General features: G+C 32.9%; 2 protein-coding genes and 1 pseudogene across 2 annotated transcripts; 2 read left to right on the top strand and 1 right to left on the bottom strand.

Annotated features, from left to right (window-relative positions):
• The first annotated feature begins 2,778 nt into the window (after positions 1–2,778).
• Positions 2,779–6,976, top strand: LOC136416683 (mpv17-like protein). Its single transcript, XM_066401980.1, has 5 exons — positions 2,779–2,989; positions 4,975–5,131; positions 6,084–6,172; positions 6,231–6,343; positions 6,396–6,976. Exons 2-5 carry the CDS (start codon positions 5,003–5,005, stop codon positions 6,683–6,685), a joined length of 621 nt encoding a protein of 206 aa, XP_066258077.1. The 5' UTR covers positions 2,779–2,989; positions 4,975–5,002; the 3' UTR covers positions 6,686–6,976.
• A 123-nt stretch (positions 6,977–7,099) lies between these two features.
• Positions 7,100–11,182, top strand: LOC136416640 (uncharacterized; annotated as a pseudogene).
• Positions 11,183–13,444: 2,262 nt separating this feature from the next.
• On the bottom strand, positions 13,445–18,980 carry Ppt1 (Palmitoyl-protein thioesterase 1). Its single transcript, XM_066401979.1, has 7 exons — positions 18,731–18,980; positions 15,824–15,947; positions 14,317–14,430; positions 14,096–14,254; positions 13,897–14,035; positions 13,640–13,777; positions 13,445–13,580 (listed from the first exon to the last, which is right to left on the bottom strand). Exons 1-7 carry the CDS (start codon positions 18,849–18,851, stop codon positions 13,452–13,454), a joined length of 924 nt encoding a protein of 307 aa, XP_066258076.1. The 5' UTR covers positions 18,852–18,980; the 3' UTR covers positions 13,445–13,451.
• Positions 18,981–22,051: the final 3,071 nt, after the last annotated feature.

Raw genomic sequence — 22,051 nt, 5'->3', positions numbered from 1 at the left:
TCATTCTTTGAAATCGGGAGTTCGGTTCGAAAACCAATGCCTGTGTGGCCGATGTCCACGCAGGCCTTGACCTATACTATTTTTCCCTATGACTTCTTAGTTTCTCTGTTTGCCTACAGTCGTTTGATGAGTGCCCAATAGCACTAAAACCATCAACGACCTGGCCTTCTGGCCGAAATCTCTGGCCACTGCCATGTGGAACATTTCTCAACATGGAAGTGTAATTTCATGTGATAGCCATTAATGTTAGTGAAACTTCTTTGATTTTCCCAGGTGTTGCCCGTAAAAAATCATCAGAAATAATATTGTAGTTTAATCACCGATAGGAGTATTAATCCTAGGAGTAGTTTCTCCGTTTGTCTCCTCAACCACACCTTACATGAGTAAAATATGGTTGAAAAAAATAAGTTGTTTTTGGATCACTCTGTATAACTGAAAATCAGTTTAAAAAACGCGATGCTAATACTAAAAACTGACTTATCTGAGCTTATTTAAACATTTAAAATGAATTTATTTCCTCGTGTTAAAACTCTCCTGAAAAAAAATTCAGACGAATTCAACATAAGGGAGGAGGTGAGTCACACATCAAAGAATTATTGAATTTATATTGAGAATGTATATAAGTCATTTAATTGACAAATTTTTCATTTGTTTGTGATGAGAGCAGGTCTATGAAAAAGAACCTCTTCCATTCGTACCTCCACAACTTGGCTCTACAAACCGGTTGAAATAATATACATTTTCTCGAGTATTATGTTTAATTAAGTAATTTTTATAGGAAAAAATCTAGTATCACTTCATAAAATTATTTTGATAATTTATTTGTCTCTCATTGCAGCTACTATTAAATATGGAACAAATCTCCAAAAAAATTATGAATGGTCCAGTGAGGCAGATTCGAGGGATAATATTCCAATCGTTAATTTAACTTTCAAAAATATTATTGGAAGAATCAAGTCTACAGCCATATCAATATTCCTCCGGTATGCTGATAAAGGATGCTTTAATTGGAGCTTCAAAAATATGTTTATTGTCAACTCAAAAAATAATAATTGTAACTATATTCCTGAGGATTTAAGTTATTAAATCCTTTTTGATTTTCCAGCAAATGATATATTTACGTCAAGGATTTCAAGAATTATACTTTTTTTGCTTGTGCTTTTTCAAATAAAAATAAATATTTTTGGGCCCACCTGGTTGATGCAAAACTTTGCCCTCGACAGTGTCGATATCCGTTGGAGGTACGTGCTACATTTTAGTGGTATTTAAACGGAATAAAATAAAAGGTTTGCCACAGTTAATTAAGTGAATCTTTTGTAGAACAAGTATAATAAGGGTGAGGCATTAATGTAACTAATTCTTCTTCAATTACTGCACTTTTTTCCATAACTATATAAATGTGTTGTTCTCATACGAATCAAGTGTGTTCGCTCCTATTCGTTTACTTATCAATACAATATTTGCACCAGCGGTAACATCAGCAATATTTAATGTAAGTCATGATGTTCTTGATATGGGAAAATTAATAGTAAACAAATAAACTAAGTGTTTAAAGTGATAACCAAAACAAACTGCAGCAAACAGTGGAGATAAAAAAATACAGAGTTAGAAAAAAATGTTAAGGAAATTAGTGAGTCAGAGTGAAAGAATCTAGGTAATAACATTGTTTGATTTAGAAATTTGACAATTTGATTAAAAAAATCTGTATGTTACATAAATTATGAAAAACGCATATTAGTGAGTAAGATTTAATAAATATATGGAAGTATAAAATAAGCAAATAGTCTAATTTTTATGAAATAGAAAAATACATTGAAACGTAATTAGCTCATTAAAAAAATAAATTCAACGATCATTATCTTAACAAAAAAGATACTGATGATACCTTCGAACAAGTTAATCTTGTTTTACTATGAAGGCGAATTTTGGTGCCTTTAGAAAATATATTATATTATATATAAACTAAATAAGTCCGAAAAACTACCATCACCTACTTATATTATATTATAAAGTTCTGGTTCTTGTTGTATGTGAACAAAAAATATGCTTTTCAATATGTTCTATCACTGAAGAAAATGAACCTATGCTTACACTCACGGAAGCCCCTAAAAACCCAAAATAACATTTAACCTAAACATACTACTCGTAGCAACAGTATAAAACAAATAATATAATCATATCGTCTATGCGTACCGTCTATTATATCGTGCAGCCCTAAATAATCCCCCCCCCCCCCCTCTTTCCCCTCTCAACCCTTGTAAACTTTTTAACAAATTATTTTTTTAATTCAAAAGCAGCATTACATAGGATAAAAAATGTTATCTTTTCACATTTGTTTTTTTTAATGTTCCTTACGTTACCGATAGCACAACATGGCTGTTTTTTTAAATTGAAACATGGGTCAAATCACACCTCAAATTAAAGGTATTTCAAAACCACATTCAATGGTGTATTACGATTCAAAATCTACCGATTAGTTTTTGAGAAAAACAAGCATAAATTTGATAAAAATGCAATACAAACTTATTTAAATGGTACGTAAACGATGAAAAGACTTGTTTCTTAATAGGAAATTGGTTTGTTTTGTGATCATAAAGAGTCTTTGGTTATTTTTATTTATTTATTTCTTTTTTAAAAAAAGACTTGTTTGTGAGGATAAAATGGAAAACACATATTCTACCTCCTCTACATACATATGTACGTCATAAAACCAATACCAACGCGTATTATGCATGCTGTTAGGTTATACAAACTTATAGACTAACAGTATGTATAATACGCGCTAGTCGCACTCTTGCCTTGGCGCAGTACCATAATGTATTTATTTTATTCGTCGAGGTTAATCTATTTCAATTTGACTTGTTAAACCAACAAAATAACGAAGGCAGGACTAACATCATAATTAAAGATGGGATACCTTTCACCATAACATTTTGTATTTTAGTGACTTCCAGCAGCTTTTTAGGGCCTTAGGGCTCTGAATTGGAAGGTATGTTGAATCGATATTTTATTTTCCTATTTATTTATGATTAGAAGCCTATCAATACTCAGATCACATGAGAGTGTGCTATATAGTAGATTTATTGCTTCTTGTTATCACTAGCGCTTAATTGTTCGGTTCATAATTACACGAGACAAAAATGATTTATTTTACAATACGAATAGCACTGATATCTTGTAGGTACCATTCTGTGAAAAATGTCCAACTCTTAAACAACCTTATGGCATTTTTTTATGGCAAATTTAATGTACAATTCGCGTATTGTCATACTATCTTATTGACATTCAGTTTGACAGATATCAGAAAATATATTATTTTTGCACTAGTTTTTTGCGACAGAAGACTAGTTTAGATCGGAAGCGCCATTAGAGCTGGTAAATATCTGGTGTATAAATAAGTTTCCGCCGTTTAACAAAACATGGCCACACCAGAAGATAATCTTGAAATTGTCAGATGTAAAACGTATTATCGCGAGTTTGATCAACTAACCTGAACTAACCTGAATTAACCTGAACTAACCTGAACAACATAACCTTGAAATATTAGTGATTCCTTATCAACATCACATAATTTGTTTTGTTCAATAATGTCAAGTTTGCACCGAATAAGCGTCATTTGCGGGATCTTTTAATTTACTTTTTTATTTTGAAGAAATCTGCAGCTGAGGCGCATCGATTGCTTGTAGAAGCATGTGCTGAAGCTGCTTTAAGTAAGAGAATTTGTCGCGAGTGATTTCGCAAATTTAAAAACGGTCAATTTGACGTGAAAGACAAAGAACGCAGTGGAAGACTTAAAGTGTACGAAGATACGGAATTGGATGTATTATTGGAGGAAGATTAATCCTAAACGCAAAAAGAACTTGCACTTACCTTAAAAGTGACTCAACAAGCAATTTCGTATCGTTTAAAAGTGTTGGAAATGGGGTTCCTTATGAATTGAAACCGAGAGATTTTGAACGCCGATTTTACATAAGTGAAATGGTGCTTGCCAGGCATAAAAAAAAGGTTTTTTTGTATTGAGTAGTCACTAGCGATGAAAAATAGATCCATTACGATAATCCAAAGAAGAGAAAATCATGAGGACTACCTGGCCATGCTTCAACATCGATAGCCAAACCAAATATTCATGGAAAAAAACTCATGTTGTGTATTTGATGGGATCAGCTTGGTTTCATATATTATGAGTTGCTCAAATCGAAAACAACCATTACTGGAACTTTCTACCGAATACAATTAATGAGATTGAGCCGAACACTCAAAAAAAAATGCGCCCATTACTACTCCAGACGCGATAAAATTATTCTCCTGCTATGATAATGCTCGTCCGTATGTTGCGGTGCCGGTCAGAACTTATTTGGAAACACTTAATTGAGAAGTCCTATCCCACCCGCCACATTCGCCAGACCTTGTCCTATTCGACTATCACTTTTCCAGTCGATGGCACATGCTCTGTCTGAGCAGCGCTTTGCATCATATGAAGATACCAAAAATTGGATCGATTCATGGATAGCCTTAAAAGATGAAGAGTTCTTCCGACGTAGTATTCGAATGCTGCCAGAAAGATGGGAAAAAAAAGTAATGGCTAGAGATAGACGATACTTTGAATAAAACACAATGCACTGTTCTTTCACAATAAATTTCTAATTTTTGATATCAAACGGCGGAAACTTATTTGTACCCTTATGTCTACCGCTATTTCAAATTTTTTCTCATGTGTGAAAATTTTAAAATCAACTTGAAAAGCACATCATTCGAAGATCAAAATCTAGTACATTAAACAATAATACAAAAAAAATCAAAAGCATTAAAAGAGTAATATATAAAATATGAAGATAAGTGAAAACGAACGGAAAAAGAAGTCTCTAATATGTGTCGAAGATATCTTAATTGTCTAGATTTGATGTAGAGTAAATGTTTTCTTTTCAACCTACACGAAGTGTTAATTCAAGATATTTTTTTAATTTTTATAAATAGATCTGAGAAAAACTAACTGAAATTTAAAATGAGCAAACTGAGAACAATATTTCGTTCCTTTCTGGAAAAACACCCAATAATTGGAAACTCTATCGTCTATGGAACCCTGTGTGTTGCCGCGGAAACATCCCAGCAAGCACTGAACAAGAAAGTACTGGTAAGAGTGTAATGTTTGTATACATTTAAATTAGTTCTCGTAATAAATCATCCCTAGTTTAAGTTTAGAATTTTTAGCTTTTACGCAAAAGTGAGTACCATGAATGTAGAGTAAGCAATAAAATGACAAACGGAAAATTTGCAAGCAAATCTACTTTACGGCTATTCCATTGATTGCAATTAATGTTATTAAGGATAAATAGAGATTGAAATTTCACGTAAATAGGCACAAAATAAAGCAGATAGTTGAAAAAATTAAGCAAAAAATTAGAAACATAGTAAAAGGACCAACACATGGAATAGATGGATAACAACATGCTCATTTTTCAACAAAGCTTCACTATAAAAGCACATTTTACAGATGCGTAGAAATTGTAAATTTGGAAGAGATTAATAAGAAAAATAAATTAAATTTTTTAAAGTATTTTGTACATGGGGATAAGAAATAATTTGCGGCTTAGTGAACTTGAAGCATTCTCCACGTTTAAAAAATAATGAAACTTCCTGGCATCTCAATTCCCGAAATAGAATTTGAAAAGTTTATTAATGGATTCTCTGAAATGAGCCATTACACTGCACGTACACCCGATCAGGGGCACATTGCGTCACTCCAATGGTTGATAAAGAGCTAACTTAACCGGGCCCACTATACTCATGCCCACAGTAATTACATTCGTGGAGGAAGTTGAGGAAACATCCTCCCCCAGTTTTCTGGCAATTAATTATTTGCAGGATATGGGGATTACAATCATTCTAGCCAAAAATGGGTAGGATTATTATTTATTTATTTTATATATTGACTTTGACTTACTTGCAAATTTCCATATTGTAATTTTATACTTAATTACTACCTATTTCTACACAAACACAAAAAAATCAAATTTTAAACTATTTTTCGCAGAAAATTAATCTTTCATTAACTAATTCCTAATTTCATTTTGCCTTTATTCCAGGAAAAACCTCCAAAACCTCTGGATAAAGACATAATAGGGCGCTATGCTATTTACGGCACTGTAGTCGCGGGCCCTTTACTATCAATCTGGTAATGATTGTATAGCAACTGCATAATGTAGAAATAATAATTTTTCTTAAACATGTAGGTACAAATACCTCGACATGAAATTACCTGGAAAGACCATGAAAATTGTCGCCAAGAAAATGTTCATTGACCAGTTCTTCTTCACACCCCAACTCTTGGTAGTGTTTTATGTCAGTAAGTACTTATGTCCCAACTTAATTTAGGTACTTAATTACGAGTATTGCAGCAATGAGCATCTTGGAGAGAAAGCCGGATCTTCTGGAAGAATGTAAAAGAAAATTCATTGACACCTTCTCAGCAAGCTGCTTGTTTTGGATTCCAGCACAAACCATAAATTTCTCTTTGGTTCCCAGCGTGTACAGGGTGACATACGTTGGTAGCTGTTCATTTGCCTGGATTAACATTTTATGTTGGTTCAAACGCCAGGATATTTCTGATAAGGTTCAAGTTGTCGAGCCTATTAAAAGCGACGATGGCACAGTGCAAGTAGAATATGTTAAAAGTGGTAATATTTAATAATTAGTAAATGTTAATGATTATTTTTTGAAAACGGGTAAGATTCAAGAATGATTTTTTAAAATATATTATATTCTTTACATACAAAACACTAGTGCTAGAATAAAAAGTTCCTGTAGCTACCTTAGTACACTCTGATCCCATAACATACTGTTATGATAAAGCAAATGTAATGCTACTAGCGTTACCATTCTCTTGTCCGTACATATTTACCGTTTATATTACATCAAAATTATCAAATTGAGGGAAACATTTATACATTTATTTTTCAAATAAATTGACTTACACCAACCATATCTTATACCAAGAAGATATCTATTATTGTGTTAACTTGAAATCATATTAAGAAGATATTTGTGTACAAAATATAAAGGGTGGCGTACCGAAAAGTTTTTACTCAGATCTTTTTCTTGTAAACGAATAAATGAAAATATGCTCGGAAACGTAAACTTAGTTTTTAGGAAGACATATTTTTTACACATTTGTACTCATTCTGCTCTAATTCCTACGAAAGGGTGGCTGTCTGTTTTAAATCTTAAACGGAAAGGGGAAACGAGTAGTATGCTATTTTAAAGAATTTTCTTTGTTATAGGACATTTTTCGTTGGAATCAATTGAATAGTTTGTGAAAAATAAACAAATAAAATGCAAAAGTAGTAAAATTTCTTGCCACTTGTGCGAATGAGGTAAATAATGTAAATGGCTCGCAAGATCTCCTGATTTGTCACCATTGGACTTTCTTAATCTAAAGTTTATGTAACAAAATTCAATTCTTTAAAAGACTTGCGGTAACGAATAGTATATGAATGCCAACAAATAATTCCTGAAATACTCCATAGTGTTTGCGAACATTTCGAACAGCGTCTTTATAATTATTTGGAGGTTGAGGGTGAACATTTTCAACATTTACTTCATTGACACAAAGAGAAAGAAATTTTATTACTTTTAATTTTACTGTTTTGCATATCTAAGGTGGTCCAGTAGAATTTTCTTAAAAGAACCTAGCTCGCAATCTCTGCAGAGGATTCTCTCAAGTCTTCAAGATTTTCCTGTTTTCCCTTTTATAGGCGTTCCCATTGTAAGTACCTCCATTGTCTTTAAAAATTGTCTCTAAATTAGTTTTCGTACTTTACGTCGCAGTTTTCAAGTATCACTTAAATATTTCTTGTAATTTTTTTGTCTCATATTTATCGATTAACTTATACTCTGTATCAAAGTTTAAAGTGCCGTTATGCACTCATTTCTCAAATTTATTGATTCCTCCCCATGTACCTACCAATGGAAATAAAAAACCTATTCAACTGATAAAACACTTAACTAACCTGTTCACCTAAAAAAAATATTTATCAATTTCATAATTTCAATTCGAACTGCATCGCTATTATGTCAACAAGAATATATATTATCGTCCTCTTTGCTCTCATCACATTATTTCAACATTGTTTCGCCGAAAACCGTATAGTGACAAAGTTCAATGAAGTTGAATCATCGTTGAAATGCCAGCAAATAGTTTTAGATAATTTGGAGGAACCTGCGGGAGTGACCTTAAAGTTAAATTTGACTGAAGGGTCCGAAGTAATTTTTAAAAGAAATACCTCCTTTGGAAGTCAAAATTCGGATTAATTTCTTTTTACTATTAATGATACTAGAATTACTTTAAGTGGAGAGGCTAGTAAAGTACTTCTCATTTATAGTATAATCACCAGGTGCAAGATTATGACTTTATACACTCACTTTCACATAAAATGCACCACCCAGTAATAATAATAATTAAGTCTTGTAATTTTGGCAAAATAATGCTTCATAATAGAGTATCAAATGATCAAACTTTCAGTAAAAAAGAAAGAATGCTGGTGGTTTTTTTGTCATGGACCTATTAGATTTTTAATTCAATTGTAAATAAATAAAATAATATTTACATGGAAATATCAATTTATTTTGTTGTTGAACTGTGAACAAGACATCTCAAAATGTCCCCAGTGAGACAGCGTCGAAATTTTTCCCACGTTTCGGATTTTGATAGAGGGCGAATTATCGGCATGAAGGAGGGTGGACTTTCTTTTCGTGAGATTGCCCGAAGAATGAATCGGAACCACACCACGATTGCGAGAATATGGTCTTCGTGGTCTGAAGAAAGGGTTCAGCGACATCGTCCAGCTGGACGTCCTCCCCGTAGCAGCAACGCACGTGAAGATCGACTTCTTAGACGGATGGCCATTGGTGATCGATTTCAAACAACAATGTCTGTTGCAGTAGATTGGATGGGAGCTCTAAATTGTCGGGTGACGATGGCAACAGTTTACAGAAGAATTTCGTCTTTTGGCCTGCATTCATACCGCCCAAATCTACGACCGCCACTAACCGCCCAACACCAAGCTTCCAGATTGGCCTGGTGTCAAGAACGAATTGATTGGAATCATGAGTGGAACAATATCGTCTTCAGTGACGAGTCGCGATTTTGTTTATGGATCAGTGATAGTCGTAGAAGAGTCAGACGATACCGAGGTGAAAGAAGAAATTTGCAATTTTCTGAAAGGCGCCACACAGCTTTAACACCTAGTGTTATGGTCTGGGGTGCGATATGTGTTGGCCGAAGATCTTCTCTTGTGTTTGTTCCAGGCACCCTAAACGCACGTCGCTACATTGACAATGTTCTGAGGCCAGTATTAGTACCTTTCATGCAAACTTTACCAAATGGCATTTTCCAACAGGATAATGCAAGACCACATAGTGCGAACATTACTCGACGATACCTGGAAGAAGCACAATTGGAAATACTGCCTTGGCCTGGACGGTCACCGGATCTATCGCCCATCGAACATCTTTGGGATATGATGAATCGCCGTCTTCGAAATTTACCGAGGCCTCCAAACAATGTGGATGACCTACGACATCATTTTGAGATAGCATGGAATGAAATACCCCAGGAAGATATTGATCATTTGTTGCAAAGCATACCGCGAAGAGTACGTGCTTGCATTGCCGTACGAGGTGATGTCACTCATTATTAATTTTTTCATTATCAAATGTTGTATCTTTTAACTGAAAGTCTGATCATTTGATACTCTATTGTGAAGCATTATTTTGCCAAAATTACAAGACTTAATTATTATTATTACTGGGTGTTGCATTTCATGTAAAAGTAAGTGTAGATTCAGTAATCGATGGTTTAGAACAATATTATTGTGAATGATGTAAATGATGTAAATGACCCGCAAGATCTCTTGATTTGTCACAATTGGTTTTTTTCTTATGGAGGTATTTGAAATCCAAAGTTTATGCCACCAAACTCAATTCATTAAAAGACTTGCGGCAACGAATAATGTATGAATGTCAACAAGGAACTCCTGAAATACTTCATAATGTTCGCGAACATTTCAAACAATGCCTTTATAATTGCTTGGAAGTTAGAGGTAAACATTTTCAACATTTACTTCATTGAAACAAATGATAAGAAATTTTGTTACTGTTACATTTCATTTCTATATTTCTCACGAACTATTCAATTAATTCCAACGAGGAAGGTTCCATAATAAAGGGAATTCAAGGAGGTTGGAGCAACTCATAATCACAGTTCTTCACAATTGATACCTGCGGAGGGTCAGTTTTCGAAGACGTTTATGTGATTAACATCGCTAAAGATGTCGTGCAGCTTACCAAGTTAAATGATATTCTGTTCACTAACGAGAACATTAATGACTCTGCTGGTGATTCTGTAAGTTACCTCCCTTGTTTAGAAAAATCTAAAAAAATTATTATAAGAGTGTGACTGGAGAAGGAAAATAAGACCACAACACGGATGCTTTTGACGTCTGGAACTCTACCATCGTGGTTATTTCTAATTGTACCATTTAGAACCAGGACGATTGTGTGGATTTACGTTGCGGTAAGAAGTAACTGACAGTACTTAATAAGGGATTCCTTAAAGGATGTAATAAGGATGAATTCCTATTTTATTACAGAAGCCAAGATAACAGCCTCTAATCTGTACTGTCATAGTAGTTATGGTTTAAATATTTCCGTGGGATTCAACAATGACTCTATACCCCTGAACATCACTCTCAATGCCTCATTTTATGATTCAATGATAGAGAACGGAAGGAATTGGATTCATATTAAAACGCATGTGGAAGGGAGTTATGGCAATATCACTGGGGTACTTTACAAGAACTTTACTCTGAGAGGTAACATCACTATTAAAAAAATACAGAATGTATTTGGATTGGGATAATATATTTCAGATACCAAATAATACAATGCCATACTGATTAAAGAAAATTACACTAATAATCCCCCATCAAACGCGACTTTCTTGAATGTCAAACCAATAAGAGACTTAGTTTTGGAGGATGTAACTGGCAATGTGGGTAGTTCTGCCATACCTATGAAGATAGTCTGCGCAAGTGATGGCTGCTTCAACTGGAATTGGTCACGCGTTAATATATGTGGGAATAAATTCAAAGACTGTAATTCTGATCCCGGAGAGTTCAAATGCTAATACTTCATAATTATTGGTCTACTAAAGTTGTAGCAACAAAAAACAAGGTTATTTTCTATTTGCTTTTATTTTTTGTACATACCTGTGTAATTATTTATAAGCGTCGTTAACGCTGGTGTGATCGTATCAGTTATGGTATTTTTTTCAAACGACGCCCATTCAAGCGTGGGGATGCCTAAACTCCCCAGAAACATGAGTTTATTCTTCTCATTCAGGTGTTTAAATCCTATTCCTTCCAACAAAAAAGCAATCTCTAACTAATCTCATTATAAAATAATCACCAGATTGACATGAAAATGTCTGCCTTATAAAAATTATATATAAAAGAGAGTTTTCATAAAAAAACAATTAAAAGTTCTTATAGCACGATTTTTGAAAAATCCCAAGCGAAAAAAAACTAGAAAAAAGCTATATCAACGGGGCTTTTAAAGAAAGGGTGAATAAGACATTATTATGGCACATTAAGTATTAAAAACTACTAGGGTTATATATTATTTAATTACATATCCTAAAATGCATATTGCCTTAAACCCAAATCGTAAACAGTTTCCAATGCGCATTTTATCTGTCAATATGTACGAGGATAGTTCCAGAAGGACCTGACCTAACACTTCAAGAAAAAAAAATGGAAAATATTACATTATTTGTCGACATAATCTCCTTTGAAATTGAGAAACTTGTCCCCGCAATATTCTATGGCATCTATGTCCTGATTATAGTAAGAAGCTTCAAATGTTCCAAAATAGGCATCAGTCTTGAAATCCACCTCTTCATTATTTGCAAACGTCTTTCTACTGAGCCATTTCTTCAAGTTTGGAAATAAAAAATAATCTGAGGGGACCAAATCTGGTAAATGGAATGGGTGAGGAAAACGTTCGAAACCAAATTGATTGGTTTTGGTCATCGCGATGACGGAATTGTGGACTCGTGCGTCGATGAAACAGGGCTTCCTTTTGTACCCTCACGACGGTATTTTTGTTCAACTATGAGTAATCGCGGCACCCATCTAACGTACAACTTTCTCATATCCAATTGTTCGATCAAAATGCAATGTACAGTACCTTTTGAAATGCCAATCATGTCTATTAACTCAAGCAATTTTAGCCGATGGTCTTCCAGTACAGTTTTTTGGATTTTCACCACAATTTCTGGAGTGATCACCTCATTGGGTCGACCACTGTGGAGTTCGTCTTGGCAGCTCATACAAGCGTGTTTAAATTCTGCCAATATTTTAGAGTCGTTAACGAAGGACCAAATTCTTCCAGAGTAGAATCTAACTCTGTTTTGATGTTAGGTGAACTAAAACCTTTCAAACAAAAGTATTGAATCACGTATCGATGACCAACTTTTTCATGTTCACAAAGTATCTAAAAGCGTTTACTAAAAACGGCCCCAAAACCAATACAAATCAACGTAACATCTTCAAACTTTAAACATAAACTTTTTAAGTTTAGGTCTTTGTAATATAAGCAAATTTTTGACAAAAAATTCTTCTGGGACTATCCTTGCATGTGATAAATTTAGATTAAGTAAATGCTTTTCAACTTATGCAATTTACGCATAAACGTTTTATTCCTTATTGGTGCACATTCTGAGGAGAGTAGCAGTATAATCTCTATATTTTTTACATTTTGGTTTGAAATAATCCTCTTTTTATTGTGGAAAATTACACGGGATTCGATGATAAACAACGGAAAGTACGGTATCCTTATAAAAAAAAAAGCCATGACGATGAAGGATGTGAGAATATTACTGGAGTACTTTGCACGAACATTACGACAATACCTACTTATTAGGAAAACAAATACATGCTATTAAATGTAACAGATACAAAAGACTCAAAGAAAATCTTCTAGTTGAGGTATTTTTCAAGTAAAGAAAATTATGTCGTGCTGAATGAAGAAAATAATCCTCTATTAATCAAGCGTTCCTTTTTCGGGTTCAGGTTCAAGAATCTTGAAATACCAGGTCAATGAAGGGCTTGGTTCTGGAAGATAGAAAACATCTTATTCTTAATTAATACTATAGATCATTCTGCTATATCTTTAGGGAAACAGAGACGATGGTTCTTTCAATTAAAATTTGATCAGGAGTTACTGTAACTCCAGCAAAACAGAATGGTTACAGTTTGTACCCTGACAGCTTCAAGTGTTGATAAGAAACAAAGTATTTATCAAACTTGTTACGGCAAACAATAACCCTTATGTTTTATTACTTGTACTCATACATGTATATTTATTTACACGTTTTCAACTTTGGTCCAATTGCATCAGTCTCGCAAATATGGCGCAACGACGTTTTTCTCAAACCACGCCCATTCAAACTTGAGATGGTTTCCTGAGGTGGCCAGGAACTTCAACTTGTTGTTCTCATTCAGTTTCTTCAATCCTAGTCGATCCTTCAACAAAAACTCAGCTTTAAATAATGCACTTTTCATGCACGCAGACATAACAATACCTCAGTATATAAATCAGATTCCTCCAACGATTCCATCTCTACAGATTGGCCAGGCTTGTAGAATCCAAACCATTCAGTGTCCACTGGCTGGACGATTGTGTCATTGTTAAATTTGATTAGCACAAAATTGTCCAGTGCCTGTCACGACCATTCAACTCAATATTATCAATCAATAATAAATTTTATTAATAATAAATTATATTAATATAAATTTATTCTATATTTTATGTTGATACTCACTGAACAATAATGCTTACCTGCAAATGTGTTACATAATTTTCGTTGACTTGCTTTTCATTGTTGATGTCCGACAAGAAACTGCTATAGTTCTTATATTCCTGCTCGTTGAGAGGGTCATGCCAATAAGTGGCTTGCACTAAAGCATTTTGCACCCATCTACACACACAATAATGTCAAAGTAAACTGAGCTTTATATAGAAATTGCATAATGTTTACCCTATGTAAGCAGCATGGTTCAGCAACTTCCTAATATAATCGCAGGTGTTACTGGACAAAGCACCACAATTTGGTAAGCCATACACGCCTTGATGTTGTCCTCCAACAGAAATGAGGTTTTTTACTTTAGCTGTGGAGCACCTTTGCACTAAAGCTCGCCTAACCATGAAAATGATGTAAAATCCACAGGATGTGCTAAACATAATTAGTATAATACATACAAAAATTGCGCTCCTTGAGAGAACCCGATGGCATTAAATCCTCCTGCGAGCTTTGGATCTTCATTAATAATATCACAAGCCATTTTTATTTGCTCATCTGGATGTAGGAAGTATCTGGAAATAGAAATTATTGTAATATGCTTAATAGCATGGTGTCTCTAGACACTATTTCAGATATTAGAAGCTCATCAGCATCTTACTTGGGTTTTTAAGGCAGAATAATAGTTAGTCCCGTATAAAGAGCTGAAAAACGAAGATTACTCGTGAAACCGAAATTTGAGGCAGATGCCGAGTAGGGGGCATTTATTCAGTTCAGAATGCAGAACGTTTTATGTTGTACATACCCAAATGATATTTTCTTAATCTTTTACATTTAATAAAATAATAATATTGTACCTAGTTATTTACAAGCAGTAAAAATATAACTCTTCCTGGATGTAAATTCATTTTTCTCCCCATGGAAACTAGAACGTAAACATTTTGTTTCAATAAATTTGTGGATAATAATTATTGAATAAATAAAAATGAGTATTAAGTAAGACGATTGATAGCCGAAGCTAGCAAATATCACAGACTTGTAGGATTTTTTTACGAGATAAATGTACTATTTCTGCTACGATGCGAGATCAACTTCAAGGATGTAAAATTTAGCATCTAGTATACAAAACTACATGGAAAATTACAAGTATAATGTATTTTTGTTTTATGGAAAAAACCTGATATTGTAAAAATATTTTCAACCTGATATGACTTCCGGTTAAACCGGAAACTGACGCTTACTTCATCATCTTTTAATAAAACATAGTAGTAGTTTTTTTATAGTGGGTAGTTTTTTTAGTAAATATGGGTTTTGGGTCGAAAATATACATAAGTTTCATAATACAACATAGTACCGATTCTCAATTGTTTTTGATTTATTTTGATTTTTACGAGTTTTTCGACACTTATAGAACTTTACTAAAGCTCAATTATTTACAAAACTATTTGATATAAATTGAGGGAGTAAATTTTAAATTGCTGCAAATTTGTATAAACAATTAATGAATCAAGAAAAACATTTGAAACGTTTTTGAAGAAAATTCTTAAAATTTAGAATTTTTAAATTGAAAAAAGTAATTTTTTTCAAATAGCACCCTACAATTATTTTTGCATCATTCGATTGGTAGAAAAAAAATGAACAAATATGATATACACCATAAGTATAAAAATTAATAATTTTTGAGTAAATCGAAAAAACTGTAAACTACTTTATACTGCGCAGATAACAGATACATCGGTGCACCATAATGTGATCAAGTTACGCGTTTAATGAATTAAATGCGTATTAGCATCGAAAAGTAGTACCAAAAATTTGATCTAGCTACTTGAACTGGTATTGAAACTATACCAAATTACATCTCCCAGGTCATTACTTTCAATGAAATGTTATAGTATAATATGTACTATCGTATTTATGTGTGATAAAACGTAATATGCGCAACATGAAACATGATACGTGAATAATTACCCATTTTCCACATCTTTCATGACAGAATCTCCAATTTGCAAAGAAAGAACATAGACTCCTGGAATCGACGTGTTTAGTTTCTCCTTTATGGCTCCGAGGCTAAAGTCAAAGCAACAGGAATCGCCTAAATTTGGGTAATAAAACAACAATGTGCTGTAAAATTTGCGTAGGAAAACTCATAACCACAAAGTTACTTCACCTTTAAAACTTAATAACGTTTTTGCACAAAACCACAAATTGTCTATTAGGCGTGTAGATGTAAAACGATTTATAGAAGTTGATAGATGTTTTTTGGTAATTGAAAGCAATCAGAATTTTTTCACTTTTAAGGCAAAACATCAGCATTTAAAAGAATAAGTATTATGAGTTTGTATAACAACGACACTAAACAAAGTGTTAGTAAATGATATTCTCTAGTTTGGTTCTCATTAAAATAGGAAATCAGCGAAAGTGACCAGAATTGTCGTAACGATTGTATATTCAATACTAATTATTATTGGTTGCAGATATTGTCACTATTAGGTACCTAGATCTACCAAATAAGTATTTTGCCTTGTAGATATCCATGTTTTAGTCTTGCAGGACAGTTTATACTCGTATAATTACCATTTCAATAAATCTATATAAGCCATTCCAGACAAACATAGTCCCTAAGGGACATAATAAGGCCTCCTAAATTACAAATGCTAAATATGAAATTAAATAAGCAGCTAGAGAACCTTGAACTTCATATTTGTAATGAGTTTTTAAATTTTGAAGTCGCACATAGGGTGGATTAAAAGCAATTCGATGACAGATTCAAAATGACAAGAAAGTATCTCATTTTTCCAGTATTTGTGAGTCAGGAAAGATTTTTTATAAAACATAATTTGTCGACTCGGTCAGGATGTGCCTAAAATACCATCACTAAAAAATAATTCAAACATTTCTACCCCCGTCAAAATTTTGAATTGCCTGTAACTTCGTTCTGGGAAATCTGAATGGTGGTTAAGCAAATTAATCTTTATTCAATCCAAAGAATCGTCGTCATTTTTTTCTACTTTACGAGAAGTTCGCATGGTGGTGTGTAAAATTTCCATTTTACTCTTCTGGAACATCTATCGCAGGAACACAGCCTTGCATTTTTTTTTTTTCGTTTTCTGCTCCGTTACAAATACGTACGTTGTCTCGTTCTTATCTTTTTCCTTAGTTTTCATCCTCTTTTTCATCTGCTTTTTAACCATACATTTGCAGCTGAACATTCGCTTCTAGTTGTTTTTGGATAGATTGCCTAAGTATCCTCGTCCACCTTTCTTTCTCAGTATAATTTTTATTTATCTGAGCTCCAGGTCATTAACATTAGATAATTAATATCGCAAATTTCAATTAATATCAAGCAAGCATAAAGTTTTTATGGTCTCTACATATACATATATGTATATGTTCCATGCGGGAGGTACTGTTTAGGCTTCAAGAGGCAGGGCTCACAATGTATCAGTTTATGATTATAAATATCACTTATCGTAACAGCTTCGCATCTAAACACACAGTCGGCAAAACTAACCTGACCTAACTAGAACTAACACAGGCTTATAGATAAGATCATACTTATATTTAAACAGACAGTAGCTGACTGTGGGTATTAATATGCAGAAAATCAACATTTAAAAATAATTTAATAAAATTTATTGTCTAATGGGTTTAAAACAAATACCATTCTATATACCGCAATTTGTCTGAAATCTGGAAACACAAGTGGGAGCGTATGTACTTATTGCAGGAAAATCATGCGTATTTTTAGATATTTTTGCGGATAACCAGAAAAGGTGGCAGATGCAGGAAAGATGTAAGAAATAGAAAAAAATCTAAAGTGAATAAGGGATAACCCTTTACCCAAGCATCTTGACGCATATTCAAAGTTGTTCGAGTGCATGTTTACAAAAAGAAACATCTTCTGAAACCTTGAATGTAACAGAATTTTTAAGTAAAAGGCAAAAAAATTAAGATACCCTATACATGTTCCTATAGAATAGGTAAAATTTTGGAATACCTTATCTGATTTAAATTTAAATGAGAAATCCCATTGCGCTTGAACTACAGACTATTTTCAAATGTATTATATGAATACATATACTGAAAATATACGCAGTGCCTCTAAACGGTCTGTTCAAAATTCATCAGATGAAACGAAAAAAATCAAAACATTCAATTAATCTTCAATTCTTATAATTTTTTAAATCTTCATATTTTTTGACTATACCAATTTTTTACTATTTATTTCGCTGTATTCCACAAAGAAATATGTGCTTTAAAGTTATTTTTCAAGACATGCAGCAAATTTTAAACTTCAAGTATCTCAAGAAGGAATGCCGATAGAAGCTTGACTAAGATACTTTTTTTTCGTAAAATATGTAGGAAAATACGAATTTAGTAGTAAATAAATTTTATACCGGGTGATAAAAAAAGTTATGCCCCTTTAAAGAGAATTAACCTAGCGCTGACGTCGCCCTTTACAATGTGCATCGAAAATTTGAAGGGATTCTGATTTCTTGCCTCTAAAAACCCTCTGATGCGATATTCTGTTCAGATAGTAGCATTATAAACCAATAAATATTTGTTTTCCTTTTTTCAATCTTCACTTTGATATCCTGTACTTTGAAAACCGTCCGCTCTTGGACTAAGGTAAATTGGGTTAAATCATTATATTTTGCTCCAGAAATCTATGGTAGAATTTTGTACAGACTTTTTAGAGACACCCTTTATACAATTGCATTTACATATAATTATCTTCCTATTTCCAAACCCTCATTCTTCTGGTGCTGGTCATTGCAATACAACAAAGAAAACATTCTACTGACCTTGACCGGCTATTGATACTAAACAACCTAATGAGAATTCCAACTTAGTATCGAAAAACATGCAACTCACCCATTCCATGCCACATGACGATTGGTGTGGGTTCTGCGGACCCATGTCCCAAAAGGAATGGACCTAAAATTGTCAACACTAACACCAAGCATAGTGGATAATTATTGCTCGTGGCCGACATTTTACAGTACTGTTTTGTAAGTAGTACTGCAAAGAAACTTATTGTTGTTTATAGCCAATTAGTTTAATATTAAAGCGGTTTCTGTCTCGAGTGCACATCTGTGGTACTTGTGGTGGTACTTACGAGTGGCTTATCGAAGTGTAATTATGATACGGGGTACCACGCATTTATTAATAATACCTCATTTTTGTTATAATTTTGATTCAAAGACGGCAAAGGACATTTAATTTTTGCGTATCTAATAATCGTGCCCATGGTCTGGAAGGACTAGATATAATATTGTTTTTGACATTTTTATCCTCCCTTTTTAACAAATGAGGCACAAAAATAGACATCACCATGACCTCTTATGTCTTATATTCAAAAAATGAAATTACTTGTAGTAGAACGTTGGTAAATGTTTGCTATGTCCACTTGTTCATACCATTGAATGGTGCTCAGTTTCTGCATAAAAAAACATAAAAATATTCGTTTAGCACATTTTCTTAATTGCTTCGGTAATAAATATTTCCTTCAGTATCGTGTATAAACACCAATTAGCACATAATTAGTATGTTAATGATTTTAGGCGCTGACGTGGCAAATATCATTTGTCTGAATCACCAATTTGAAGCACAGTCAGAAGGATGTGCGCTATTTAGATTTCTATGCACTTAATGCTCTTTGGAAGACCACGCAATAAGCAACTTGATAAACACTATAATGTTAGGATATGTGTGGTACAATTACATATTTCAAGCTATCGTGCAGCGTTTTTCAAAAGTACGATAACAGTCAAATATTCGAGAAATGGTTTAGATGAAACGACTAAATTTTGTTTTGTCTACGTAAGATAGTGCACTACCTTATTTCAAAAATCGTAAAGTTCGGAAAAATAGTTCAATATAAAAGTTATTTAGTTTTTCACGTATTTTTATTTTTTTAATATTTTCAAAGTTACGGGATGGTGCAGAAAACCGGGGCGTCACGAAAATACATTTTTTTTAATGGAATAATATATAGAATAGTATAAAAATAGTACATGCAAGGTAACCGAAGCAAAGAAATACAAAGCATTTTTAAAATTCAATGTGTTTTGGATTGACTAAGAAAGTTCCCAACTTCATTTTTTAGATAAATAAAATTAACAATAATACGGTTTAAAACCAAGTAACAATGCTGAAAGCTTAAAAATAAAAATTAGCGGAAAAATAAAGAAACTCTCACAAGGAAAATATTCTGTTGACTTTTGAGTTTGATTCAAAATTTATCGATTTTTGAATTTAGTTCAGGTTAACGCTCGTTAGCAGAATTTATTTTAATATTGTAAAAATATGGTTAAATTTACTAAGTTTTTCATTATTTTCTTCCTTAATTTCAGTTAATATGTTTCTTTGTGCCGAAAAACATTCGGTAAACTGCCCTATAAGGTATTCCATTTCGCATTGGAATGAAAGAAATTTGGTATTCTCGAATAAAATGAGTCAGAAAAAATACGATCAAAGACAGATTCAAATTGCATTTGAACTTTTCAATAAAGCTCGATGAACTCAATTTTTAGGGACCAGTTTCATTTCGGACAAAAAGCAAAAGGATTATTACGTTGTTACGGTCTTAAATAAGACAACCTGGGTGACTTTACATTGAAAAATGTTATAATTTGTTCTTAAGTCACTTCTGAAATATTTGACCGTTATCATAACTTTGAAAGACATTGTTTAATAGTCCAAATTAATAATTCAGAAAAGTTAAACATTCTTTAATTTAATGTTTTTTTAATTCTTAATTATTTTTTAATTTTTTCTCTGTGACGTATAATCTAAGAAATTACAACAAGAACTAATTCCTTTTTGAAATTACGTTTATTTGTAAATATACAGGATGTCTTAAAATTAGATGGCAAATAACGAAACGTTTAATTGAAAATAATACTAGTTTGCTATATAGAGTGTACGTCAAAGATCGTTCATTGGCGAAATACAGGGTGTCAAAATTTCAGATATTTATAAAATTATATTTCACAGCCTCAGTTTTTGAAATATTAAGCAGAAACCTACTTTAAAATTTATATGACTACGACTCACAACTTGTTACCAAAGTCACCATAATGACATCTTGTCGAGGGTCAAGATCTCGAAGCTTTAAGTATCTGTTCAATTTAGACATTTTTTTCGCCGTTTTCCATTCTTCCAGTATCGACGAAAATGGTAACAGATACGAAAGTCATGAAATATGACAAAAAAAAAATAAATTGAGCTGTGACTTCAAGGTTCAAGCGAAAGACACGTGGTCATTGGTGTGCAACAAAAAAACGGTATGGTAAAAGGAACTGCAATCGCTGAAAAAGTGCCTCTCCGTAGATTTTTATAATGAAATTTTATTTTTTTTAGTTCCTAAAAAGTTATATAGGTACATTTCATCTTGATATCTCAAAAAACTAAAGGAACTGTGGAATAAAATTCTAGAAAATCTGAAGTACCCTGTTTTCGGTAACGAAGGATTTTCGAAATTTAGTTCATACAGTAAAATAGTATTCTTGTCGATTCAAAGTTTCACTGTTTTACGTAGGCCTCCTAATTTGAGAACACCCTTCATACCTATCAACGATCCAATAAAGAAACCAATTAGAGGTATTTAATAATTGTGAAAATGAATTATTTTATATTTAGTTGTATCACCATTTTAAGGATAATAGCAATATGTTTAAATAAATAAATGATAAGATAGGTAATAAATGTATATCGAGTTATAATAAACACTCGTAGACTCAGAACCCAATCGACTCACAGTATTACTAATTTTTCAAGAATCTTCTCGTACAAGTGCACGAGCACTCGAAAATCTCAATCACGTTCTGTAACTTTTATTCCGTCTCTCTCATTCCTGGGCATTGAAAGCAAATGAACTGGGAAGTTCTCTGAATAAAAATAAAATTCTGCTATGTACTATCACCAGATGAATCATAACTAAATGTGCCCAGTTCTCTTCGATTTGCTGAAGGGTTAGTTGTGGAACTGTAAATACTAACCCACCTAGTGATAATAAATGAAAACAACATGAAGAGGTTGAAATTCTTCAACGAGTTTTACGTGTTTTCCAAGTTGCGACCCATTCAAACGTTACGTCAGATCTTAATAAGCTTAAAACAATCTCATATTCCTTATTATTTTACTATGAAAACAAATACCGCCAGCGCATTTTTCTTTTAGTCTTCCTGAACG

Source organism: Euwallacea similis, chromosome 24 (assembly GCF_039881205.1).
Source record: "Euwallacea similis isolate ESF13 chromosome 24, ESF131.1, whole genome shotgun sequence".
NCBI classification, from domain to species: Eukaryota; Metazoa; Arthropoda; class Insecta; order Coleoptera; family Curculionidae; genus Euwallacea; species Euwallacea similis.
Note: the sequence above shows the minus strand (reverse complement) of the source record. Positions and strands in the feature narration are given on the sequence as shown.

Excerpts from the sequence above, each read along its gene's own strand:
- Ppt1 (XM_066401979.1), bottom strand. The coding sequence starts at position 18,851 with ATGTCGGCCACGAGCAATAATTATCCACTATGCTTGGTGTTAGTGTTG. Across the intron at positions 14,255-14,316 it reads TCTCAAGGAGCGCAATTTTT|GCGAGCTTTAGTGCAAAGGT; the intron begins GTATGTATTATA and ends TTTCATGGTTAG. Across the intron at positions 13,581-13,639 it reads AATCTGATTTATATACTGAG|GATCGACTAGGATTGAAGAA; the intron begins GTATTGTTATGT and ends TTTTTGTTGAAG.
- LOC136416683 (XM_066401980.1), top strand. The coding sequence starts at position 5,003 with ATGAGCAAACTGAGAACAATATTTCGTTCCTTTCTGGAAAAACACCCA. Across the intron at positions 6,173-6,230 it reads GGCCCTTTACTATCAATCTG|GTACAAATACCTCGACATGA; the intron begins GTAATGATTGTA and ends TTAAACATGTAG. Across the intron at positions 6,344-6,395 it reads CTTGGTAGTGTTTTATGTCA|CAATGAGCATCTTGGAGAGA; the intron begins GTAAGTACTTAT and ends CGAGTATTGCAG.